At 41.5% G+C, this 24533-nt stretch overlaps 5 protein-coding genes across 8 annotated transcripts in view; 2 read left to right on the top strand and 3 right to left on the bottom strand.

The window, feature by feature from the left end:
• s1pr5b (sphingosine-1-phosphate receptor 5b) overlaps window positions 1-24533 on the top strand; it is a 75695-nt gene that overhangs the window by 23732 nt on the left and 27430 nt on the right. Inside the window, exons 3-4 of one of the 3 annotated variants that reach the window (XR_012953475.1) lie at window positions 1552-1675; window positions 1776-2085. The exons of 1 other annotated variant lie outside the window; for it this stretch is intronic. The gene's annotated coding sequence lies outside the window, so the exon portion shown is untranslated. Of the gene's footprint in view, window positions 1-1551; window positions 1676-1775; window positions 2086-24533 lie in introns of those variants that run through there. One more of the 3 variants, XR_012953474.1, reaches the window with a different exon arrangement.
• LOC142948698 (forkhead box protein D4-like) lies at window positions 4416-5361 on the bottom strand. The gene has a single exon (XM_076090832.1). It carries the CDS (start codon window positions 5301-5303, stop codon window positions 4416-4418), a length of 888 nt encoding a protein of 295 aa, XP_075946947.1. The 5' UTR covers window positions 5304-5361.
• On the bottom strand, window positions 6463-13621 carry zglp1 (zinc finger GATA like protein 1). Of its 2 annotated transcripts, XM_076090153.1 has the most exons (7): window positions 12234-12510; window positions 12110-12152; window positions 11968-12013; window positions 9464-10861; window positions 9241-9353; window positions 8245-8338; window positions 6463-7411 (listed from the first exon to the last, which is right to left on the bottom strand). In XM_076090153.1, exons 4-7 carry the CDS (start codon window positions 10846-10848, stop codon window positions 7279-7281), a joined length of 1725 nt encoding a protein of 574 aa, XP_075946268.1. In that variant the 5' UTR covers window positions 10849-10861; window positions 11968-12013; window positions 12110-12152; window positions 12234-12510; the 3' UTR covers window positions 6463-7278. The 2 variants fall into 2 exon arrangements, with proteins under 2 accessions (XP_075946268.1, XP_075946269.1); XM_076090154.1 differs by lacking the exons at window positions 11968-12013; window positions 12110-12152; window positions 12234-12510 and adding an exon at window positions 13482-13621.
• Window positions 12639-15676, bottom strand: fdx2 (ferredoxin 2). Its single transcript, XM_076090160.1, has 5 exons — window positions 15465-15676; window positions 15061-15112; window positions 14110-14216; window positions 13921-14008; window positions 12639-13813 (listed from the first exon to the last, which is right to left on the bottom strand). The coding sequence occupies exons 1-5, from the start codon at window positions 15649-15651 to the stop codon at window positions 13657-13659; spliced, it is 591 nt and encodes a 196-aa protein (XP_075946275.1). The 5' UTR covers window positions 15652-15676; the 3' UTR covers window positions 12639-13656.
• On the top strand, window positions 15319-21850 carry LOC142948261 (uncharacterized). Its single transcript, XM_076090159.1, has 2 exons — window positions 15319-15768; window positions 19551-21850. The coding sequence occupies exons 1-2, from the start codon at window positions 15650-15652 to the stop codon at window positions 20272-20274; spliced, it is 843 nt and encodes a 280-aa protein (XP_075946274.1). The 5' UTR covers window positions 15319-15649; the 3' UTR covers window positions 20275-21850.

Raw genomic sequence — 24533 nt, 5'->3', positions numbered from 1 at the left:
TTGTTTCAATCCAACTCAAAACACTTCGCAGCTGTTTGTTTTTGCCGATTCAGGTCTCTCGTTGGCTAAAACAAAAACCACAGTTCTAACCAGTCAATTTGGATGTAACGGCAACGGGTATACTTTTTGAAAGAATCTAAAGTACTGATTTGTTTGATTCGTAAGTATTCCACAGTTATCAAGCCAAAGCTCATTAATGATTTCTCCAACTCTTGTTTTCCTGGCTCGGGTCTCCAGCACCTGTCAGCTTTTTTTTATGAGCACTGGAGGCAGGAGTGGATACAGAGCAGCAGGGTGGAGCGGTTTGGAGGGAGGAGAGGAAAGGGGGATATTTGTGATATTTACGGGTAGCACACAGCGCAGCATATACTGCACAGCGTTTTATGGCACTTAGAATTGTCTTTCTTTTAAAATACTTGTCAACAAGGTGAGATTTGGAATTTCTGGGTGGATTCTTGATTTTAAAAAAAGGTTATGATTCTACAAATCTCGATACAGATCGATACATCTGAACACATCACGATAACGTTATAATTTACCTTCACCCAATACCCATTTTTACTGAATACTGCAGAGCTTGAACGCATTTAACAAATTATAATGTAACTCAATGCAACTGTTATTCAGGACTTTTATTGCCCACAGGCTCGCTCTCCTGCTGATTTCACAGAGGTTTTGTCCTTATAGTTGGTCATTTGTCGTAGTTCCTGTCTCCACACACCTCTGCTGTCCTTGATCATAATAACCCTTCAGACAAACAACTAAATAATGCATTGGGAAAGTATAGTAAAAGAACGAAAGCAGAATAAAGTAAGAAAAATAAAAGACCAAAAGAAAAAGGAATTATGCACTAATTTCTACAAGTTCAAGTCCTCAACTCTGATCTGTCAGAATCACGTGACAGGTTAAGAGGTTTCCCAGTCGGTAATCTGCGTTAGGCTAACGTGTATGAGAAAAGGCATCCATGTTCTCTCGCACTTGTCCTTTATCCTTCTCAATGTAAACTTTTTATTCTCAAGTTTCAAATCATTTTCATACTGGCTCAAATTTCCAGTATGGAACGGGGGAGTCAAATGAAGGAGAATAAGTCCATCAAGTACAGAAACATTTCTGAATGGGGGAGTGCTGTCACGATTAGGCTTTGCCTCCTGTGTCTCTGTGTGGCTCCGCCCTGGTCTCCACCCGGCTCCCTCCTGATTGCACTGATTCTACTCACCTGTCCAGTCCACCCAGCTGCCTTCAATCTACTCATCACACCCTTGGATTCCCAATTAAATTCCCTTTATGTTCACGTTTCATTAAAATCAGTTTTCACTCTGCAATCTGGTCATGTCTGCATTTGGGTCCACCACACCACCCTGTGACAAGTGCAAATGTCTGTGACAGTTTCTGAAATGACGCAAACACCCCCATTCTATCATCCTTGATATCTTCAACCCCATGTACCTGGCTTGGAAGTCAGATTTAGAAGATTTAAAGAGGTGGTTTGCAAGGACGTGGGCTTGTAACGAAGCTCTCTGCAATCTAACGCGATTCCTAAATTGCACCCAGATCTTGCAAGTGTGGGAGACCACAGGATTGCAGCGAAGCGGAGGACTGCAGATGATACGAGCACATCGTAATCATGAAGACGAACGGTGAACGAGTGTGAAACACTTGTGAAGTGACGATAAATGTAACTGTCCCAAGCAGTTGGTTTATTACTTTTGACGATATTATTTTCTACCTCATCAATGTTCACTATTTTTAACCTTTGACTAATATCTTTGTTTTAGTGTTCAAAGTTAAAACCGGTGAAGGAGGCAACACCTTGATGGATAGACGGTATTAAAGAAGTGGAAGCAGTCATGACGTCAACCATTGGTTTGTGGACTGCGGTTTTGAAGCCTTGAGTTCGGCATGTTTGCCGGCGCCATCTTGGTTTTATCCGTAGCCAACTGTTTTTTGGAACCAGAAGTGACTGATACTGTACCAACATGTTATACTTCTGCGGTGTAGTTCAAAAGATGCTATATTTGCAAAGAGTTCATGTGGATTTATATAAAGAATATAACAAGATTTCTGACAAATAAATTTTGTTTTTTATTGGTTGGAATTTTGTTTGACTGAAGAACCAAACGGCAGAAAACTGCTTCTTGTTTTTAATAGAAATACAACAGGGACTCTTATCTAAACCATTTATCAAATATTTATGAAACATAAACTAGTTGCATTTTTTTGTAAGTCAAACCATAACTGTAGATAATGGTTGTAATCACCTACGACAATGAGATATGCATTTGACAAAAGTTGCATTTACTGACAATAACCCCATCATTTGCAATATAAAAAACCCAAAGAGGTGATCTTCTTCTCCTGAAAAAAGAAAAGTAAATTATGACTTAAACAAATGCTCATAGTTAGTCAAAATATTCCAATTTACTACTTTTTTCTTCATGTTATACTTTTTACTATACCATACAGTCTTTCAACAGAGCCATTCTCTTTCTATACAGACAGGATAAATCATGAGCTCATGGGTGGCTCTGCTGTTATATCTGTCATCTGTTCATGCAGGTTTTAGGGATTGGAGAGGGGTCCCCCCCTTTTCTTCAAATATACACACTATCATATTTCCTGTGACAGGGCTCATGCTGTGGTCTGATTCACACACCACTGAGTGACTTTAGTGGGTCGCACTCACCTTTTTGTTTGTTTAAAGGAGGAACAGGACTGTGAGCGCGCATGAGCTGTAATTGAATAAAACTCAAATATGACAGAGAGTGCCAGGAAAGGCAAACTGCTCCCCGGGGGGTCATTTAGGCGGTAAGCAGATGTTTACAGATGAGCCACATCACACTCACACCAGCAGCTACATCCAGAGAGAGATTTCCTCCATACACCCAGTCCTCTGAGTGGATTAAAGGAATAATGAAAACAACGTTACGTTCTTATTATAAAATAACTGAAATGATGGCTGAAATAAATACACATGCACTTTCACATGCTTCAGAAATTCAGAAAAGTTTTGAAAAAATGTGAAAGTTTAAGACTAAAAAGATAGAATAAATGGTTAATACGTTAGATAGTTCATGTGAGGAATGCTATTTTGGATTAATGGGGCTTGGACACTCACTCAAACAGATTAACAATCATCACACTGCAGATTTGTTCTAATCTCTCATTTGCCGGTGATTGCGCTTTTTCTTACCAGTGTCAATATATGTTTCCACTGTTTTGATTAGTGTTGCTATTTACACTAATCTCTGACAAACACTGAGATGAAATCGTTTTATAAACATAAACATACATTAGTCATCAGTGGAGTCCCTCCCTCATTCACAAATAACTAATAACATGCAAAATCATGAAGATATTTATGCATTTATGGTGACAGATAAACTCCACTTAAAGCTATACATTAAAATGGTGACAATACACATAAATGCATCTTTTAAAAAAGGTCCATAATAATGTTTACGTTTTGCAGTTCATATTCACAGTATATATTAAGTAATGATTGTATATTTTTCAGTTGTGGTGTTTTTGCTGAACGACCTGAATCCTCCCTAAAAACAGGCGCACTTCTACCGCTGCTATTTCCACATAAAACAAAACGACAGCAGTTTGAATGTGTAATAATACCTGACGACCTGATGAACAGATGAACAGGTGCTTGATATTCATGCAAACTATGCTACGCTCTTGTTCTACTTATTCGGCTGCAAAGGGACAGCTAAGAACATCTTTTGGACTGTTTTTTTGTCAAGCAGAACTTGTTTAAAGTGATGGGGCGGAATCCAGGGAGGGAGAGATCAAATGTGCACACGCTCAGATATTGTGTGATCTCTTGTGTTTACATTTGATAAACCAGTAAAATAAACGCAATTCATTTTTCAGACGAGTGTATGTGTGCAAATCCGTAAAGGCTTATTGGATGAGATGAACATTAAGAGATGCTACTGTTATTTATGATAATAGGCTATTATTTTATTCATAAAACGGCATCCTTTGCCCCAAAATGATCTAATATTATTATTGTTGTTTTATATAATTAGATGTGCGCAATCATTTAAAAAATATAAAATAATTATATTTATTTTTGTGATTTGTTTCTTTTCTTAAGTGTTCTTCATTTCGCGTAATTGTTTTTGTTAAGACAAGTCTTATTTTATCTAAAAAAAGAAAGAAAAGAAAAAGAGAAGTAAAATAGTCAATCAAACTGTAAAATCGTATAGGAAGCTATGTTTTGCTTTTTGATTTAAATTGCACAAACTCTGTAAATTCAATCACGTTTTATTCCAAACATATTTAAAAACTGTACAGTCCCTGTTCAGAAACCGATATCTAACTACGGAGGCCTGCCACATCATTAAAACACTGTATTTGTACATAATGCGGGTTTAGATTCATCGAGACAGTCGGGCATCATTACATTACATAAATAAATTAGAGGAAACTTTTAGGAGTCCAGTGGGGGAACTGGACAGCTGAGAAACAGGGTAGTTGGGAAGCATTCCGTGCAGCGAGACGGGAGACACGAGCGAGCAGCCCGCAGACAGAGACGGGACAGCGGCGCAGCGTCCCGGGCCGCAGTGTTCAAAGGTTACACACGAGGGGAAATTCTTGGAGAGGAGCGAGGTGAGTGCAGGTATGATGCTGCGTACAGGTGCGATGCTGGGACTAGTCTGTGAGCTTAATCGACTCCTTAATCCCAGGTCGTGGTACAAACCGGGACCCTGGGGAGGAAAACAGCTCATCCTGTGCGCTCCGAGGAGAGGGAACACGGGCGTCGGGCCGCGCTCCTTCGCCCTGAAGTCCCTCAAAAAGAAATGTTGCCTCTTGAAGCGTTTCCGCCGCCGAAGAAAACTCCCGTTTTCAAACATGCCGGCTGACATGGGATCCAGGGTCCAATAATTCCCCTTGCCGGGATTCCCGGGCTCCCGGGGCATTTTGACAAAGCAGTCGTTCAGAGACAAGTTGTGACGGATCGAGTTTTGCCACGCGGGGAACTTCTCCCGGTAATACGCAAAGCGCTGGCTGATGAAGTTGCAAATCTCGCTGAGCGTGAGTCTCTTCCTCGGGCTCTGGAGGATTGCCATGGTGATGAGAGCGATGTAAGAGTACGGGGGCTTCACCGAGAAGGTCCCCCTGTCTGGACCCTCCTGTAGTCGGACCGCAAAGTCTCCCTCCTCCCGCACTTCGGGAAAGGATGAAGCGCGTTGCTCCAAATCGAGATTGCTCGTGTTTATCAGTGAAGAAGCTGCGTTGTTCACGTCTTCACCTCCGCCCGTCTCCCTCATGACTTTGCTGTCCAAGGTCATGGTCCGAAATGTGTCCGGCGGCACGGCGGCCCCAAATAATGCGCTGATCTAGCCAGAACCGGCGCAGATCCACTTCTCCCCTTTCATTCACATCTGACTACATCTTAAGACTCTTCCAGCCTCCCACTCCAAACTTTCTCCTCCTCCTCTTGCAAGCAGTCTGTCTTCATCAAAGTCGTTGTTTTTTTTACAACAATGATCACTTGATTTATCCTCTATAATAACCTTAACGTGATTTGCTCTGGATTGTCTTCTTGTTTTATTGTGGTTCAGTTTAAATCCCGACTCTGAGGAGGGGGAAATTGGTCTTGCAGTCATGCCAAACATAGAACACACAGACTTAAACGTAATAAAATAGATTTAGAAAATCTGAGAAACACATGCAAAGGTGACCCGGTGAACGCTTTAAAACGAGTTGAGTACTTCAATCATCATGGTTAAAATCAGTCATCTATATGTAAGAGGAAGACTGATTATCATCTGACTCATCCTGAACATTTAACAGCCAGAGAGATACACTCCTGTTTCACTCCTTTATTTCTCTTAATATCCGAGGACTGAAAACAGACCCGCTGCATAAATGCCTCACTTCACTAGATTATTTTCAAATGTGCAGGTCTATATCTATATGTTTTATTGTCTTGCGCTTTACTGGCTCAATCATTCATTAAGGTTTAGTGTGATCTTAAGGTGGCCACAGCAGGTTTTCTGGATTGAACTATGTTTAATGTACACGTTCATTTTACTGACCTTGTTTCTAACTTTTATGCTCTTGGCTTACACGGCGCTCATTTCCTTCGGGTTTGCTCGTTGCAGGATGGTCTGGCACACGGTGACAGAGGCAACTCTGGCTGTTTTCACGTAAGAGGAAGACGTAATCCGTTTTGAAATAATAGCTGCTCTGTATCAATTCATGTGCGGCCACCCACTTGGCAAATGGGCCTGTACTGCAGGGAGGGCTGAGGAAACTGTGGGAAGTCTCACTAATGAACAATTCTTCCCTGTGCCTCTCCTTTAACATGATACGTGTGTGTGTGTGTGTGTGTGTGTGTGTACCCCTCTGAAACATATCCTATTTTATAATCATTGTCCTTTTCGCAGGGGATTTATATCAAGAGCGGGTCTTACCTATATCCCTACAAATAACAGGAAACAAATCAAATGTTTCATACAGAATTTAATACAGACCAAAACGCATGCAACACACACACACACACATCTATGTATATTCTTCTCACAGAAAAACAGCGATGCTGAGGAAATCTGTGCACCAATTAAACTGGCATGCAACCCAAATGAACGACAACAAAAACAAACAAACCACAGTTAGAATCGATGACAAAGACGATAAATAACTTCATTTAACATGTGCAACTAAATGTGTATCCACTGAGCTTAGCAGACTGTCTTGCTGTCGAAAAAAGGTCCCGAGAAGGAAATTGTTTTGCAGTTAATGACAGTGAACGCAGCACTGAGCTCAGGTTGCAGTTTGTGGTCCTGTGCAAAAATAACTTTCGGCTGCAGCCATCTGGCGCAGCTGACCATTATACACAAGCAACGCTGGAGCTATTTAGATGAAGAAACGCCAACACTTTCCACTTCTTAGCCCTTCAGGATCCCATTAATGCTACAGTGATGCTACAAATCAGTACAAAACAAACCCGTCAACTGTACAGGTAGTTTTTCAGAGTTTTTTTCTTTTTATATTCCCTGGTCTGTACGGCACCTTGAGAGCAGCCATAGAGCCAAAGGGAATTAGTGCCATTTCCTGACGTACAACATTGTAGCAGTGACACTCATTTAAATACTGAGTCATATAAGAAGCTGGTGCTGCTCCTCTACGTTGGCATTCCCACCTGCAGTGAACCGTAGAGGACAAAGAGCTGCGGAGCCAGAGAGAGTAGTCTTGGATAGTTGTGTGCAGAGCTTCGTCACATGTGGACGTAAAAAAAACCTTCGCTCCGAGTGTGTTTCTCTAGGCGGTGGGTTTCCGCTGAGCTGAGGTCAGCCTCACAAAGTTTCCACACTTGAGGCAGCGCGAGTTGGAGTTGCCCTCTTTCCTGGGGATGTGCCAGCATTTGACACAGCGCACTCTGTACTTCTTATACCTTGCAAAGTCAAGACAGAAAAAACACAGTTAGTGATTAAACCTTATTTTGCTAGTTCATATTTATCTATGACATGTATGTTTGACGGACCACATTTAAGATTGTCCATCTGGGGTCAGTGTAACAGATTCAGCAGAGCATCGAATAGTGTTTATTTCTGCAGGCTAAGACTATGAAAGACAAATACAACATCAACATACTAATACAAATTGTTTAATTTAGTCATCATGGGATTAATTGTTGCAAAAGATGCTGCATGTATCTCATATAAGCAGTACAGTTTGTTTGACATGTATTCAGACTTTTACATTTACTTTAGAAAACTTCCAACACTTAAGTAAAACTTCTAACACTGAAATACTAAAGAAGAAACTGTGGGGAAGTAAACGCATTTGATTTCACCTTTACGCTAATGAAACCCAGTGGTGACAATGAGCCAATATCAGCTGTTTTAAGTGTTATGCATGAAAACTAATTTTTTTTAATTGAAAAATATGACAATATTTGAATACAATTACACAAAGTCAAACGCAGCCTAATTCTTTATATGTTCTAGGTTATTACATGTTGGATGATATCATTTCTTCATAATAATTAACTTGGATAATCAATCTTCATGAACTAATCATCAGGGACCTGAATGGTACAGCTGATATAGAAAATCAAACTCTGTGGAAAAAGTATATTTTATGAATGTCTGCTTAAAAGTCAAGACTAAATAGCATTAAATGTAAATGTGGCTTTAGGCTCCCACAGTGATCTAACAGATATGCTCTCGTACTTCATGTCTGTTTTTAAAGCATCCAACAGCCTTCAGTGTTAAAATGAGCTACCTTATTCCACAGGCATTACAGAGTGGGGTCCCGTCCTCTGCATCCCTCCACATGGGGGTCTTCCTGGTGCAGCAGGATGCACACACTTTACCCTCTAATGAAACCAAAAGGAAACATATAACATTAGTCTTACAGTCAGTTTGAACTGTGTGTACTTAGAAATGTAATAATCGCGAGTATAAACGAACAAGGCTGTGTATCTGGGTGGAGTCAGAGCAGACTGTCTGGTCTCTGAATGCTGGAGATACAAACTTGTTCAAAGCATATGTACATTTCCAATAGTCAGGGTTTGTTATTTCAAATGTGTGAGTGAGGAGAGATGCTAAATCACTGCAATGGCTTGAAACTCAAAGCATTGGCTGCACAGCTGTAAGTTCAGATGTATATTCTGTTGCTTGTTTTGAAGGGAAGTTGATACCCATTATGGTCATAGGATGTTTACACAATAGTTTCCCCAAATAAATATGCACCACCTGTCCTCAATGATGCCGTCAAGTCACATGTTTTGATGCGGTGGCGCCCTCTAGTGGAGAAGAAGGGCATGCCATGCAAAAACATACTACCTGCTATATTTCAACTGTAGAGTAATGTTATTGATGCATTCATTTTGAACACATAGCATGGCAGCATTCTATTAGAACATATGTCTTAAAGCATGATCATTATGTATTGATTTAGTTCATATATATTATGTTTAGTCGCTTTATGTGGTTCTCTTATTCTCCTCATTAAATTAAATTTAGTTTTTCTTTTGGAGTAAATAGTTTCTTATCTGAATCGAGGGGCTGAGGATGGACAGTGTTGTATGTTATACAGATTTTAAAACCTTCTGAGACCATTTTTTTGATACTGTGAATGAATTTGATTCATCTATATTTTATCAATGAGATTATCAGTTTAAGTTGCAGGGCCTCCACATTGCTGTCTAGGGAGCCTGTAAAAATATGAACTGACATCAGCTCCACAGACCAGCGCAGGCACTCAAGTGTCACTCACTGGAGACGCTGGCCGTCAGGTAACTCTCCTCATCCGAGCTGCTAGTTTTAATGGATTTCTGGGACGTCCGCGTCCTCAGCCTCGGCTTCCTCACACTCTTGTGGAGCTCCTTGCTGCAGCAGACACCAATGATAATGCGTGTTTAGTACCGTTAGCTGTTACTCAAGTGTTCGTCAACATTTTCTACATGCCCCATGCAAACATGCAATGAATCTGTCACTACCTGTATTTGGAAGTTATGAGGAGCCGACACTGTTCCCTGTTGTTGTCCAGCTCCGTGTCCATCCTGAACGTCACTCCCTGGAAGTCTGGGTCATGGATATCGGCACTCCGCCTGGGATGAGGTTGTTTTCTGGGAGTCTTGGTTCTCCACCTCTGCGTAGATGGAGATGCAATTCCCTCCTTTTGCAGTGGCCCCTGTTCCGTTTTTGATGTCGCAGAAGGGGAAGGGTTTGTTTCTCCATTATAGCGTGAGGATTTCAGTTGTGCAACTGGAGGCCATTTTTCCTCTATTGGAGCGTGTGTACATTCTGGTTTAGATGATGGGATTCTGTCATCTCTTTTTGCGAGCGACTGACACTTCTCTGTAGTGCCAAATAACAGCGATGCTGATCGCGGAGGAGGCAGGACGGGGTTCGGAGGGGGCAGCTGGGAGTCACATGGGGGCTCTGCAGTCAAAGCAAGGTTTGCATTGAGGTCCAGTGTAGGCTTCGACAGAGCTACATTTGCATCTTCGTTTGAATTAAAAGTCAGCTGGGCATTAAGGAATGCATAGGGGATGTGTGTTTGTGACAAAAGCTTTTCAGAGAAGGGTGCATGCAAAATATCTGGTTCAGAAGAGACACAACCCGTCTTACACTCGTTGTTCCACCCAAGTTGTCTGTCAACACTGAGCACTGAGACCTTTTCAGCCGTCTGTGACCGAACACAGCAGCCTACCTTGGAGTCTTTCACACGGCACTGTGGTTTATAACTTCTGGCTCTGCTGGAGTGCCCTCTCACATCTTCCACAAGACTGACAGAGGCTGGGATTTCTTGCCTCTCGCAGATAAGAAGGGAAGGTCTCAGAGTGCAGTGAACACCTACACAGTCGCCGCCGACTCCCTGATCCGTTACATCTGCTGTCGCAGTCGATGATTTGTCAATTGAATGGCCTAACTTTGTGGTAGATGATACCAAACTTGGTTCTGACTCCATATCTTGATGGAGGAGCCTCTCACACTGCAGATTGATCAGACCCAGTACTTTCCAGGGGCTGTTGCATTTAGGATGTGGCTCAATCAAAGTGGTGACCTTGCTGCCATGACTCTCCTCCTTCGCTTTTTTCATCTGTTTATAAGGCGACAAACTATACTGGCAGGAACTATTAGAGATGTTAAACAGATGTGCATCCTCTTCTTCTTTTTTGACTATAAGAGGACCTTGTCTAGACGTCTCGTGCAGCCATGTGGAGGGTGGATTTGTGTCCAGGAAACTGTTGTGGACGGGGGATCCAAGCTTGGAAACTTCTTGGAAAAGGTAGAAGAGTGCTGAGTGGGAAGCGCCGTGTTCAACTGTGCTCTGGTTTCCCTGGATGAAGGCAGCTTGTTTCCTTGGTCCTGTGCTCATGTTGAGGAAGTGTCTGTAGCATAAAAACAAACAACTTTTAAGAACAGTAGTTCCCAACCTGGGGGTCAGGGGTTGTTTAGCAAGGTGGAAAATAATAAATAAACATATTTACTAAAATGTAAAAATCTTGCTCACAAAATTGCTTATTTTCAGACATTTTTCTATATAATATTTGCTTTTTTTTTTGTGCAGTTCCACCTCTTTCGATTACTAAATGTCTTTCAAATAAAACAGTCTGACGGAAAATCTATTTTTTTATTAAACTGCTCACAGCTCATAGACATGCATGCAGCCTGTGAGGAGAATTGGACAGTAAATATTGCTTCATATTAAGACGTCACAAGTTTAAAAGGTTGGAAACTGCTATTCTAGAGAGAATGGGATTTAAAACATTGGCACAACATAGACTATCACAACAATTGTACCATATGAATAGCCATACGTCATACAACTGAGCTACATAAGCTACTGGTGTTCGCATACACCACAGTAAAGGAAGATAAGCTTGGGCTACTGCAGTGTTTAATAAGTTTGTTTCCAAACTGTGAAAGTGATATTGAAAACATGAACTGAAGAAAAGTTTAACTCTGCCCACATTATTAGCGTTAGACCAGACATGGGCTAACGAGAATCAGCTAACGTTAGTGTCATATTGTTGTTATTTAAAAGCCTAACTAGGCCGAGCTGTCATTTCCCTTGACAATATGACATGAAGCCGCCTGAATCAAGAAAGAGACGTCTTTTAACACATTGTAACTCAGTTAACTCACCGGAAGAACTGTAACAAAACGGGGGGCTTTCAGTGCAGTTTAAATGTGTTCTAGAACACAAATGTAGCACTTTCGTTCTATGATGCCGAAGATTTTCGCGGTTTTCGCGGAGTTTGACTGTCGCGAGCGCAGAAGCAGGTCGGATGGATATTGACACAATATCAATACCGAGAACGCCTGAAAGTATGACAGTAGATTTATATTGTTCCGCCTCTATTCTCTCATATCTGCATCAGGTATATATTAGTTCACTGAGGCCTTAATGTTTTGGACTACAAAAAAATAACTACTAGTGTTAATGGTCAGTGTGGACTACATTTTTAGCAAATGATCTGATTCAATGCATTACCTCTACAGGCATTCTGAAGCATAGTCTGCTGGCTCACTGCCGGCGCCTGTAAGAGAAATGGTTGCATTCTCTGATCTTAAAATTGGCAGTATCCACACTCTAGCGTTAAGATCACCGATCCTCGTCTTTATCTATTTTTTACCTGTCATGGCCTCTACGGCTACCCACGTCTTTCACAGTTGGGCCTGAAGACAACAGTACACGATGTGGTCAAAGTCACACAGTCCAGTCCACCCAGATCGCTGTGCACAACTGTTGATGCTCACCTTAGATCTCCAAAATCGATCATCAACCTATTGGTGAAGTAAGCCGACTTACTGGGAACTCGCACCGCTGGAGCTGGTTGCTATGACCGGGGTCGTGTTTTGGACCAGGAGGAGTTACGCGGGTGTTTTGGGTTTACTAGATTACACCTGCTGGGGAATAAAAGCGTTGCTCACGCTTCACTCCAGTTCCACTTGGTAGCTGCTGCAAAGCACTTTTTGCGACAACACAAATGTTTGTTAAGACACTTGCTGGGTAAAAGGGACATTTTTTACAAACAATAGCCGCCTGCTAATTACGCAATTAACTAGCTTCGATAATTTAAGTACAATGGAAAGATCACTTTTGTCCCCTTTGAGTCCTTGTAGTGTTTGAGGTTGCTGGGTCATGAGGGCAGTGTTCAAAAATAACGTTTAAAAACATTTTATTGCACAACTTTAAATATGAGTCATTTCTAACACATAATATACACAGTTGACTTACATTTGTGCGTAAGGACAAGTACAATAGACTTCAACAAGTAAAGGGTAGATGTGGTAAACTCGTTCCATGGTAACATGACGCTCACAAGCTCACAACACACATCTCAACCTCCATTCTGCTCACGATCAAAGCACACCTGAAGCTGAGAGGAAGTGCTTTAAAATGCATTTTCCATCGAGCACCTGAAACACAATTTGCCTAAATATGATTTTAACAGTCTAAATTCCGATTGCCTTTGTTGAGAGCGCACCCTTTCAGCTTCAAGCAACGTTTGTCTTTGAAATGCACTTAATTATGATAAATGGCTTCTTCCATGTCTGGCTTCCGTACCATGCAGAAGAAAACATTTTTGAGGTCTATGACTTAGGGCTAACTTTAGTCAGTGGGTACATGTTGATAAGCCAGAGAAACACATACAAATGAATCTGGTACATAAAAATATGGAAGTAAATGCATACAATATCTAAGAAGTGAGTCAAGAGTGGCAGAAATGACTAAGAACATCTTGTAATACGAGCTGTAACGAGGAATGTTCCATTGAACAGCGCAAAGATGAACTTCGTTGGAACTTGCTCTGCAATGTAATAAAAAAAAAGGTGAAACTGTTTCTTAAATTGTGAGGTGTTGGTGGGATTGAATGGCGTCTTGATGCTGGCCTGAGAACAATCCACATAAATAAATACGTCGGTTAAACCATCACAGCTTTTATGTTTTTCTTGGAAGGAACCATTAATTTCACTTTCAGTGAGACTCGAGTAGTGTCTGACCTGGTGTCATCTGCAGGCCTGTCCTGTCATTGGTTAACTGTGGAAATCGTCAGTCGGGAAGAAGTCTTTGGAGTTGCTACGGACTTTACCATCCTAGCACACACGGCGTCAAGCTTGCGTCGTCACCCCCCCGCCCCTCGTCTTTTTCTCCAACTCTCGACACCCGCTCCTCTTCTCAGTGAGGTTTGGGCACATGGCCGTCCACGTAGAAGTTCCTGGTGACTTTGGGCAAGGTGAGCTCCATGCCGTCGAGCTCTGTACTGAGAATGATCTGGCATCCCAGCCGGGAGTTCTCCTGAAGCATGGGCGCCATGTCCAGCATGTCATCCTCCCTAGAACGCCAAGATATCAGTCAACATTTACAGCGATCTCCCTCTCACCACATCGCACACATTTGCCTGTGGTTATGGAAGATTTGCTACATTTGTAGCGGGCCTACCTCTCATCAGGCTCTGCCAGTTGGTCAAAATGGGAAGAAGTCACATAGACGTGACATGTTGAGCAGGCCAGTGATGCCTCACAGGCTCCTAAATAAAAGAGACACACATATAATGAGCAATAAACATCTTGACACCAATGCTTCAATGAAATATTTAAGATGAAGATATTTAACTGTGCAAGCGCTCACCTTCCAGTTCAATTCCATGCCTCTGAGCCAGATACATGGCATTATCTCCCACTTTGGCCTTAACCGGGATCCTCTGGCCTGACCGATCTATATACACCACGTTCACCCTAAAACAGCAGGGGATTAAAAACCATTAAATATTAATACACTTATTAACAATCATGCATTTGAGCTTATCTGGTGGAAAGGTTATTTTACCATTCTGCCCTTTTACTGCTCACAAAATAAAGACAGTAGAGGAATGAAGTGTACAAAAAAAGAACAAATCCCACACAAAAATATTTTTGCGAAGCCTAAATTCAAGTGCACAAACCTTTTCCCACTATATATTCAATTTCTATCCACCTGAGTACCTGCTAGTCATCAGTGCTGCCTCCAAAATCCTCTCGTCAATAAAACTGTGCAGAACCCGACAGGTTTCAGGGGGTAAGTCTTTTGATATTAAGCGCACATAAATTACCATTAGTATTTACTAAATGGTGAATGCACTGCACTTGCATAGCACTTTTCATCCTTAGCAGGACAAGGTCACTATATCAGGAGCATTCAAGAGCTCAGGGTCACCGCAGAAGGACACTTTGACTGGTGGACAGGAGGAGCCGGGGATAAAAACACCAGCTCTGCACTTAATGGGTGACCCACACATTTTGTATGAAAAAATAAAATGTTGTACTACAAACTGTACTAATGTGTACCCTCAAAATGTGTCTCTCAAATGCAGCATATGCATTCTACGTAGGCTGCTGGTTTAGAGTACTAGGTTTACTGGTTAAAAGAAAATTGCAAATTCAGCATGACTCAGCAACTATTTAAGCACTCTTTCACTGTAGATTAAATGCAGCCTCCACTGACTTGAACTTCGCAGTTTCAATGTTTATAAGTATGACGTGTGCATTGATTAATACCAGTAGAGAACACAATAAATAAAAAAAACGTCCCTAGTAAACTTACACATCGTCGGGGTCCTCTGCATTGGAGCTGCCCTCCTCACTGTGGTACAGACCTTTAAACAAACAAACAACAGGACTGTGAGTGTTTCTGCTGACAGTGGTGTTATCAGTTCCTCCTGACGGCACCGGATGTGGAGACTGTTTCACTTGTTGCATTGCGTTTTACAAGCCCATGTGGGTATGTTGATGTCAAGTTACACAAGTGTTATTGAGCGTACTTTCGACCCCGGCTGCTGATATCCTACGACCACCTGCAAGCCAGACTCTACTGGCATCAACAAAAGCTTTAAAAAACTTGAATGAAAAGTAGTAACTTTTTCCAGACATATTGTAAACAAATAGTCCTGGGGAAGAACCAGCCCTCTCTGAATGAGGCTAAAAGTGTTAGCAAACTGCACCACTCACCTTTACTCGTCTGCAAGTGTCGATTTATGGTCCGAAAGCTATCAAAGGAGCCCCTCCTTTGTAAACTGCCCACGCCGCTCACACAGCCGGTTAATCTGTAGAAGGGACATGTGCTGCAGTCCGGTAAAGCTCGAGAAAGCCTCAAAGTCAGACCGACACTCGACCGGACAGCCGCGGCGGCCGCCATGATTCTGTTTTGGTCACATGACCGACAGCGGCCAATGGGAAAAGAGCGCTGGCGGGGCGACAACTCTGCTGTGATGCACTGCTCCGACAGCAGAGGGCGCTGCTGCTTCACATACAGGTAACAAAATACACAACACAGAAAATCTGTTATGGACTCATAGTGGCAGAAGAAGTCAGACCCGTAACACATAAACAGTAGGCTACTTTGTTGTAGCTGCTCGTTATGGGCTCATTTTAACTGCTTTGTACACTGTTGGGCATTTGAATCTCTTGCAATGGATCATATTTGACATGATCATTTATTTTGTTTGCAGCATCAGGGTGGAGACTTTAGTAGCACGAGCACAAGTCACAGGTTGGATGTCTTTTATTTCAGAGCTGGACAGTGCTGTGCTTATATATTCCATTTTCTATTTTTTCCTAATTCTAGTCCACTACATTGCAGAGCTTCATGCTATACATTTTACTCCACTACATTTATTTATATGATGCATTGTTATAGATTATTAGACACAAAACCTACAATACTTGAAATTGGCTCCATATGACCAACTGCAAGTCTAAAATGCTGCTGGCATGTTAATGCATCAGTAGTAATAATAATCCAGTAATGCAACATATAACATTTTGAAAGGTGCCGTTCTGCATAATGAGTTCCTTTTCTCACCTCATTTTGCTGATAATGCTTTTACAATAATGCTTCCACACTTTTACATTTTTTTGTATTAAGGGATGATGATGTTGCAAATTTGTTCATATAACTTGGACTACTTCAATTTGATCAAATTTGAGTGCTCTTCTTTTACTTGTAGTTGTGTGTTTTCACATTGTGGTATTGTTGATATTGTTTTTGTACTTTAAATGAGCATACTACATTTGCTGCTACTGTATTTTACTCCCCTTGCAGCTCAGACCAGGCTGTTAAAGTTAAGGAAGCAGGTCTGCCCATAGTTCAAAAGAATCAAAATACAATATTTCATATTTCTAAAAAGTCCCATTCAGTGTTAAGCTCCATACTCGCCGATATCACACAGCAGTAAATACGTGTTCTGCCATGTGGATGTGTGCAGTAGAGGAAGACAAAGTTAGATCAGCAATCAAATGCAGGCTAGCAGAAAACTGTTTTGTATGTCTGAGACCACTGGTGTGTGAAGACAGAGAAGTGATGTTATGACTAGAGGCAGGTGAAGCGGTCACACACTCTGTTTTCTCTCTCTTTCTGTACCTCCCTGTCCTTGACATCCACCTGGAGAGAAGTTATCCTAAAAAACAACTAATCGGAACTATTAAACATATAATCCCTCAACAGAGTAGTAAAACTCCCACTGAGGACCAGTGGGAGTTGGGCTGTGATTTATAAGGTCTAGGGCACTATAATATAATAGCGCCATCTTTTTTGTTTCTTTTCTTATCTTTCCTTCAGTGTCTCATAATGATGGGCTTTGGGGGAAAGCCACACTTAAAGTTGGTTTTAAGATGCACACTAACCCCCCATCTGGATCTGGCTGCCGAGGTTCTTTCCATGGCCATAAAAAGTAAATGGGGCACTCTCATGTCTAGGTTTATATTTTATAGGGAGTGCTGGGAGTCAACTCACTGGCATATAGATTATTACACTTTATATACTCCAAATCCACATAATGAAACACTTTTACACTTTCATATATGTACTCTCTCTCTCACACACACACACACACCTGCGCAGGATTAGTATCCAGGGACCGTTTACCTGTGTGTCTGCGAAGTCTGTGAAATTTAGAGCACTTAGTATATCATCGGGCTCTCTAGTCCTGGGATCATGCAGGTGTGTGCGTGTGTGTGCGTGTGTGTACAGGGGTGTGGTGGGTGGAGGTTGTTTAACGCTTGACTTGGATATGAAGTGGCCCCTAGCTGTTCCTTCAGATTGTACTCCCCTCACTCCCTAAAGACTAGGCAGTACAATAACTCACACAACCCCGCATACACACTCATACTTCCTTAAAGCCACTCACACTGAAGTACTTTAGTTCTTAAGAAAGACATACAAATGTAACACACCCACAGTCAAATTGATGTCGCTCACCCAGAGGCCAGCAGCAACAGCACGTGTGGACATTTCTGCAGTGATATAGCGATGTATCTGAATCTCCCCATAGTATGCCATGTGTACTGTATGTATACAATTTATGTATCCAAGGACAGATACAACATGGAAAAACACAACATTTCCCAGCAGTCCTCTGGGTGCCATACAATCCCATTATTGTTTTTAGTTATTAAACTTTTCCTACCTTTGCCGATTACAACGACAGAACTGAACCTTGTCACAGTTACACTGGATGACATGTTCTTTCATGATGATGAACATGGGCACTGGAGTTCATTTTGAAGCAAACACACATACACACAGTCATGCTGTGGGGAGACTGGGGGCACTTGAAGAATGGAATAAACTCCCTCTCAATCTGAAAACCTGCACAGATTTCTGTGTTTTTTCCCTGAGATTTAAAAATGGATTTTAAGCAGCACAGTCTTTTTAGCATTAACTTGGCATTTTGACGACCTGTTTTTACAACTTTCTATCAGAATCTGAATCAGCTTTATTGGCCATGTATGCGTACACATATATATAGAATTTAACTCCGGTTTTCATATTGCCCTCAACATACATACATAGAATATACAAGTTATACAGATGGAATTTAGCTATTAGCTAAATCTGGTACAAAGCATATTATCTCTTGTGTGAGATTAATGTATTTTTGTACATGGTCCCTGATGTAAATTAATTTAATAAACTCGGAAAGTATTAATATAGAAATGAAATATATGGAATAACAACAACCTTTTCCAGGTGTTGGAAAGGTTTTTGAGGCCAAGAAGTTTGATGAATTTGTAAAGCGTCCAAACATGTTGGAGTTGCAAAGGTTTTTCCAAGCGTGTCGATATGCGTGACTGTGGTTACTCACCGTCTGCCTGCGCGTTTTACTTTCCCTTTTTAATGTTGTTTCTGGCTTTACTGTAAGGACAGCAGCAGTTATGATGATCTATATTAGGCCACCGGGTTGAATGACAGCAGCTGTTTCATTTGATTTCACTTGTTTTTTTTGCCCTCCTTCAGGAACAGTCAGCTCAGAGTTAGATGGATGTCAGATGGGTGTTTTGTAATCCCTGTGCAACTCAAGATTTCAAAATTCATCTCCTCTCATCATTTTTAACTGAGATACTCTAAATTCTACTATAGACTATAATTCTACCACTTTTAAAGATTTCTTGGAGATTTTTGAGATTATTTTTATAGCTAAACTCATTTTCATACTCTATTCATTCTCTTTGTAATTCGCTACAATTTATGAGATAAGAAGAAGTATAATAAATACATAAATAGAAATAAAAACTGAATAAGATACAAACACTATTCCAACTTCTATATCCTTATTTATATCTTAGGCAAGACTGACTCTGTACTAACTGCATCTACATTTTTGGTCTGCCTGGTCTTCTTTGGTGAACATAAAACCAAAACACTATAATGCTCAGTCATGTTATTTACACTTCTTTTTTTCAGGACAAACTGGGCAATCAGAATATGTACGATTTTTGGCTTTTGAAATTTGTTCTTCTAGGCCATGGTGATCAGGGGACAAAAATAACTGTAGCCAACACAGATCATAAACTATTACCTTCGTAGAACCTTAATCTAATTACAAGCCCATTACACACTACATTCAAATTAGCATGTAAACGTGTCACACAGAACTGCAAATGCAATACAGGATTATACTCAACGACCGTGAGGCTGCCTTCAATACATAACTGGTCAAATTGCTACAGATACAGCTTCCCAGTTTGCTGCCTTTATGAGCATAATGAAATATTGTATTAGTCAGCGCTAACAGCTTTTCCGATCTAACTTTAAAGAATAGGACGGAGCAAATCTGAGGGGAAAGTCCTCCTGGAGATCCAAAAGGACTTGCTGGCCAATTTCCTTGATCAGCTCCAAGAAAAGAAGGAGGACAACAGTTGGAGCCATGAGAAGGATCTTATGCAGAAGGAGATATGTGACCTGAAAACCAAGCTGGATCAGGCTCAGGCTAAACACACCAGGAAAACAGACTCCGCGCTGGGAAAGATCTGCCCGGTGCTGCGGAAAGCTAAGAGAGATCTTGATCAGCAGACCTCTGAAACCAGGGACCTGCAATTTCAGTTGGAGCAGATGAAGGCGGATAAAAAGGGCCATCAAAAAGAGGTGGATGAAATCAAGTCAGAGCTCCGTGCTGAAAAGGACTCTGTTGCCGTGGTCGTGTACAACCTGGAGACCATCATTCACTACCTGAGGGTGCAGCTGAAGGACGCCGCAGAGTGTAAGGCTCGTTCAAGAGCGTTGGAGAGCTCTCTTGATTTCACGAGGGTTCAAGCTCAGATGCTGGAAAAACAACTCAGCAAGATGGAGGATGCTCTTCACAAACAGAAGGAGGAGGCTCAGGAGACGCTGGAAAGGTACCAGGCTTCCCATGAAGACCAGCTGGAGGGGAAGACCAGGAAAGTTGCAGTCGCAGCCGGCCTGAAAAAGGCAAAAAGACCTGCTGGAGACAGAAGGCCTCCACTTTCAGCAGGAGAAAAGCTCCCTGCTGGAGGAGACTGACAAAAAGACAGCCTCCTGTGTGGCTCAGCTTGACGAAGGAAAAACAAAGAAACAGAATCCTTGTGGCTGCTCTGGAGAAGCCTGAGCAGCAGTTTGAGAGACAATGCATCAAGTGGCAGGAGGACAAATCATCCCTCCTTCAGGCCACAGAAAACCTCAGGAAGACTCTGCAGGACAAGGAGCAGGAGTGGAAAAAGACCAAGAGCTCCATGAGGTTCCAGCTGGAAGATCTCTGGAGCCAGATCACAAAACAGGAGGAGAATAAGTGATACAATATGCTCTTCTAACAGCTACCGGCTCCAGAATTCCACGAAAAAAAGAAAATAAAAGGCCACACACACACTTACACAAACACACACAGGGATCTATCAGTCTTAACCTTGAAAGTGAAATAGTTTCCATTTTCTTGCGCAAAACTGAAACTGGTCCTCACAAAAGTGTTATGTTTGTTGGTCAGTTGTTTTAAGCTTCACTTCAGTCATGTGCAATATGAAATGCTATGTGTGATGTTTAAATCAGGGGACAAGCACTAATGACAGCAGCCAGTAGCTGTACTACAGGAATGCACTGCTGTTTTGTTTTTGCTTTATCATGTTTGTCTTGTGTGGCATAAATGGACTACGCTACAACTGCATTTTGTTGTGCAACCCTGTGTTGCAGGAGGACGATAAATGATGCTTGGATCCTTGAGTTCTCATTTGCACCCTACAACCTGAAAATATAATTTCAAAAGCAAGCTTATGCACATTCTGCATCTACTGCTGAGATGTAAAGGGCAATTTCTCTGCTCTCTGATGAGATCTTCAAAACAAAATGACCTAGTGATGGAGCAGGGAGAAAATGATTTCCCCGAGATCCACATTCAGGGAGCAGTTTCATTCAGGAAGAATGTTTGAAAGAAAATAGTTCCTATACGTGATACTGCTCACAACAAGGACACCTTTTTAAAAGAAAGGTCCTTTTACTTAAGGTAATAAAGTTGCGGTAAAGCAAATTCTAAGTAAAGTCAAACACTTGTATGTATGTATTAAAAATTATGCTTTTGGAGATGAAAAATAAAATTCTACTCCATTAAGGGAGTTTGAATGTTTCATGGACCAGCATTGCCAATAAAGCTGCTTTGAACGATGCAGCCCAGTGCCAACATTCGCCGGCATTTACAGCCCCAATGTTCCTTTTGCCTTGGTGCCCAGCTTAATGAGACCATAAGCATTCTTAAAATGTTAAAACAACATCTAACATTGCAGTTAGAACACTGCTAGAAACTTCACAGCTGCTGTCCCGCTGCGTTTGACCTTAAAGAGGATGTATCGACAGCGGTGCATGTCAGAACCACTGTAACTAAGTTCCATTTAATCTTATCGTATCACTATCATCATAATGTTTGAAACCACTGTGTGTGTGTGTGTGTGTGTGTGTGTGTGTGTGTGTGTGTGTGTGTGTGTGTGTGTGTTTCTATGCACGATACCTGCAGATTTTCATATGAGCTGCATTGTGCAAGCCCTGTCGTGACTCCCTTCTCTCAGATGACTCACACAAACTTCTAATTATATATTTTAAAAAAAATAATGCTTCATCTGCGTGGGAATGTTTGTTTCTGGGAGCTGGCATTATCACAGCATCTGAGTCAAACTCTCATGATGTTTATGTGTCTGGGACACTTTCTCTATTGTGTGTCACACATGTAGCAACTCAAATGTTGATATATGCCCCAAGTCTCCCCGGGGCTCTAGGTTGTGTTGAGTTACTTTTTGTAATTAATGACCTTTTTCACACACTGCACTAAAAACTGCACAGCGGCCATGCAATGTAGTGTTTGTTTTAGCTTGAGGTCTGGATGTGGTGTCGTGGTTTCAGTCTGTGGTTTGAGCGACTACCGTCTGGCCTGTGACAGACAGCATTGACTGTTGACCTTTGACACCAGATGGAGAAAGGCAGCAGGGAGAGGTCAAAGACTTGGGAGGTCATGGAGGTGCAACGAATCATGTCAACAAATACAAACACACCAAGAAAGTCAAAGGTCCATACCAATTAGGCTTTTTTTAAATTTCTAAATTTGGGAAAAAAAAGTTTGTGGTATAAACACACATACTATATATATAAAATGGCCATTTAAAGCAAGATATATACTGTATATTAGAGATATATTTTACAGTATAGATCATTCATTTTTCACACATTGAAAGGATAAAGGATAGTGATAGTTTAGATTTTAGCTCCCATAAAAAGACAAAAAATATACATGTTTCTACATATTTCTTTTATGTGGCGATACCAGCCACACGCTGTCGTGTCTGACGCTGTGGTAAATACAGAATATCATCAGGCTTCTCCTCTGAAAGAGCCGACGCATCAGATGCTGCGTTCACAGTGTATCATGTCACTTTCCCCCTCCGTCTCTATCAAAGCGTTCCAATTTATTACAGCAAACTAACCTGTCAATCACTTGGGGGTTTCCGCGGAAACGACTGCATTCCAGGAACTTGGAACACTGTGAGCCAACCGCGGGCCTTTTTCCTGTTGTCATGGCAGCAGAATGATTGATAGGCTCCTTGGGGAGCGAGACTAGCTCCAGACTTCCTCTCTCTCTCTGTTTGATGACAGCAGGTAAAGATGACTATTATTGGGACGAAGAGAGTGTGTGTGTGTGTGTGTGTGTGTGTATGCCTGCCTCTATGAATATATTTATGAGCCTGCATGCACTTTAGTTCAAATGAAAATGATTGACTTCCTTCCTGCGTGTGTGTGTGTGTGTGTGTGTGTGAGTGTGTGTGTGTGTGTGTGTGTGTGTGTGTGTGTGTGTGTGCATGCTTGTGTTTGTGTTGTTATTGAATTATGGCTGTAACAGCGACTGTAATTGACCTGCCATGATCCAGACCTGGCCTCTGTGAAACATTTAGCCCAGGACAGAGTGCAATGTCTCTCTGGGGACTGAGAGGTGTTAACTCCATGACAAACTGGACTGTGTTTCACTCCACATGATCCAAGTACAACTTTTCATTGCAGCTATAAATTGTCTTTATATTTCAACAGTATATTTCAAAATGAATGATTAGCCTTTAGATAATGTCTCGTCTGTTCGAGGTCATTTTCATTAAAAAAAAAAAAAAGGGCACACACTGGGGTTTACACATACATTACACCACTTAGTTCTAATGCAGGATCTAGTTGAGCACTGACATTTCCCACTTATTTTAACTATTTGGCTAAATTGATCTTCAATCGCTGTTGAATATCTTTTTTTTTTCTTCCATCTTTAAACACAGGCCACAATCTTTAAAGGTTCTCCATATGACACTCAGAGCATTATTATAGCAGTAAACAATTATGAGCTATGTAAAGAGATAGTGGAGTAATGTCTACCTGAGCAGAAAATGAAGTGGCCCTCTGTGTGTGTTGTTATCCGGGCTTCTTCTTGCTTTGTTGACATAGCCGGGCCGGTCGCGCATGCTTTTTAGTGCTTGTTTGTGCATGTAAGCGTGCCCCACATGCTCAGGTAGACACTGTTAGCTTAGTCAGCACTGTCGCCATTGTTTGCATTGTTAGCGCTGTTAACACTGTTAGCTGCGAGCCGCCGGTTCAGCCGTCGCCATGTTGAGAGCTGTTAAAGGCACTGAATATGCTATGAACTTTGAATTTAGCACCTTTAATAACGTCTTCAACTTCCTACGACAGTTACATTTTCTACCTCAAGCTCCAACAGGACAGACATGGTAACAAAACATTAAGTAAAACAGTTTACTGGAGGCCTTAATACTGGAGAAATGTTTTCTACCTGTCTACCTTTTAATGAAGTGCTTTGCTTTTCTGTTTTTAAACTGCTTCAAAACAATAATGGAACTTGCGAGAAGGCCAAAACTACATTCCATGTTTGGTATCAGGGTGTACATGCCCCGGACTCTCTGATTATATTTTCAATTGAAGTCTTATCTTCTCCTTTCCAGGAAAAGCGTCACTCTGGTATCGGAAACGTATAGACGTCAGTATAATTTCTGCTTGCATTGGCTTACTTCATTCCGTCTCTCATATTAATTGTGCATGTTCTCCCTTTCCGCTCCTGTCTCTCAAAAGAACCCCCATCCCTCATCCAATTCGTGACCAAAACACAAGCACAACGTCTTTGTTTTTTGTGTCTACAGAAGTCAGTCCAAACATTATTATCAGTGCTGCTTGCAGATTGGATTGGCCGAAAAAGAGTACGAGAACCCAACAGCCATTTTGCATGTTGCTCAAAAGTTGTTTTAATTGTTGCATAACTT

Source organism: Anarhichas minor, unplaced genomic scaffold, assembly GCF_050575085.1.
Source record: "Anarhichas minor isolate MPS153535 unplaced genomic scaffold, ASM5057508v1 ptg000012l, whole genome shotgun sequence".
Taxonomy (NCBI): Eukaryota; Metazoa; Chordata; class Actinopteri; order Perciformes; family Anarhichadidae; genus Anarhichas; species Anarhichas minor.
The sequence above is the reverse complement of the archived record's forward strand: the minus strand, read 5'-3'. Positions and strand labels throughout refer to the sequence as shown.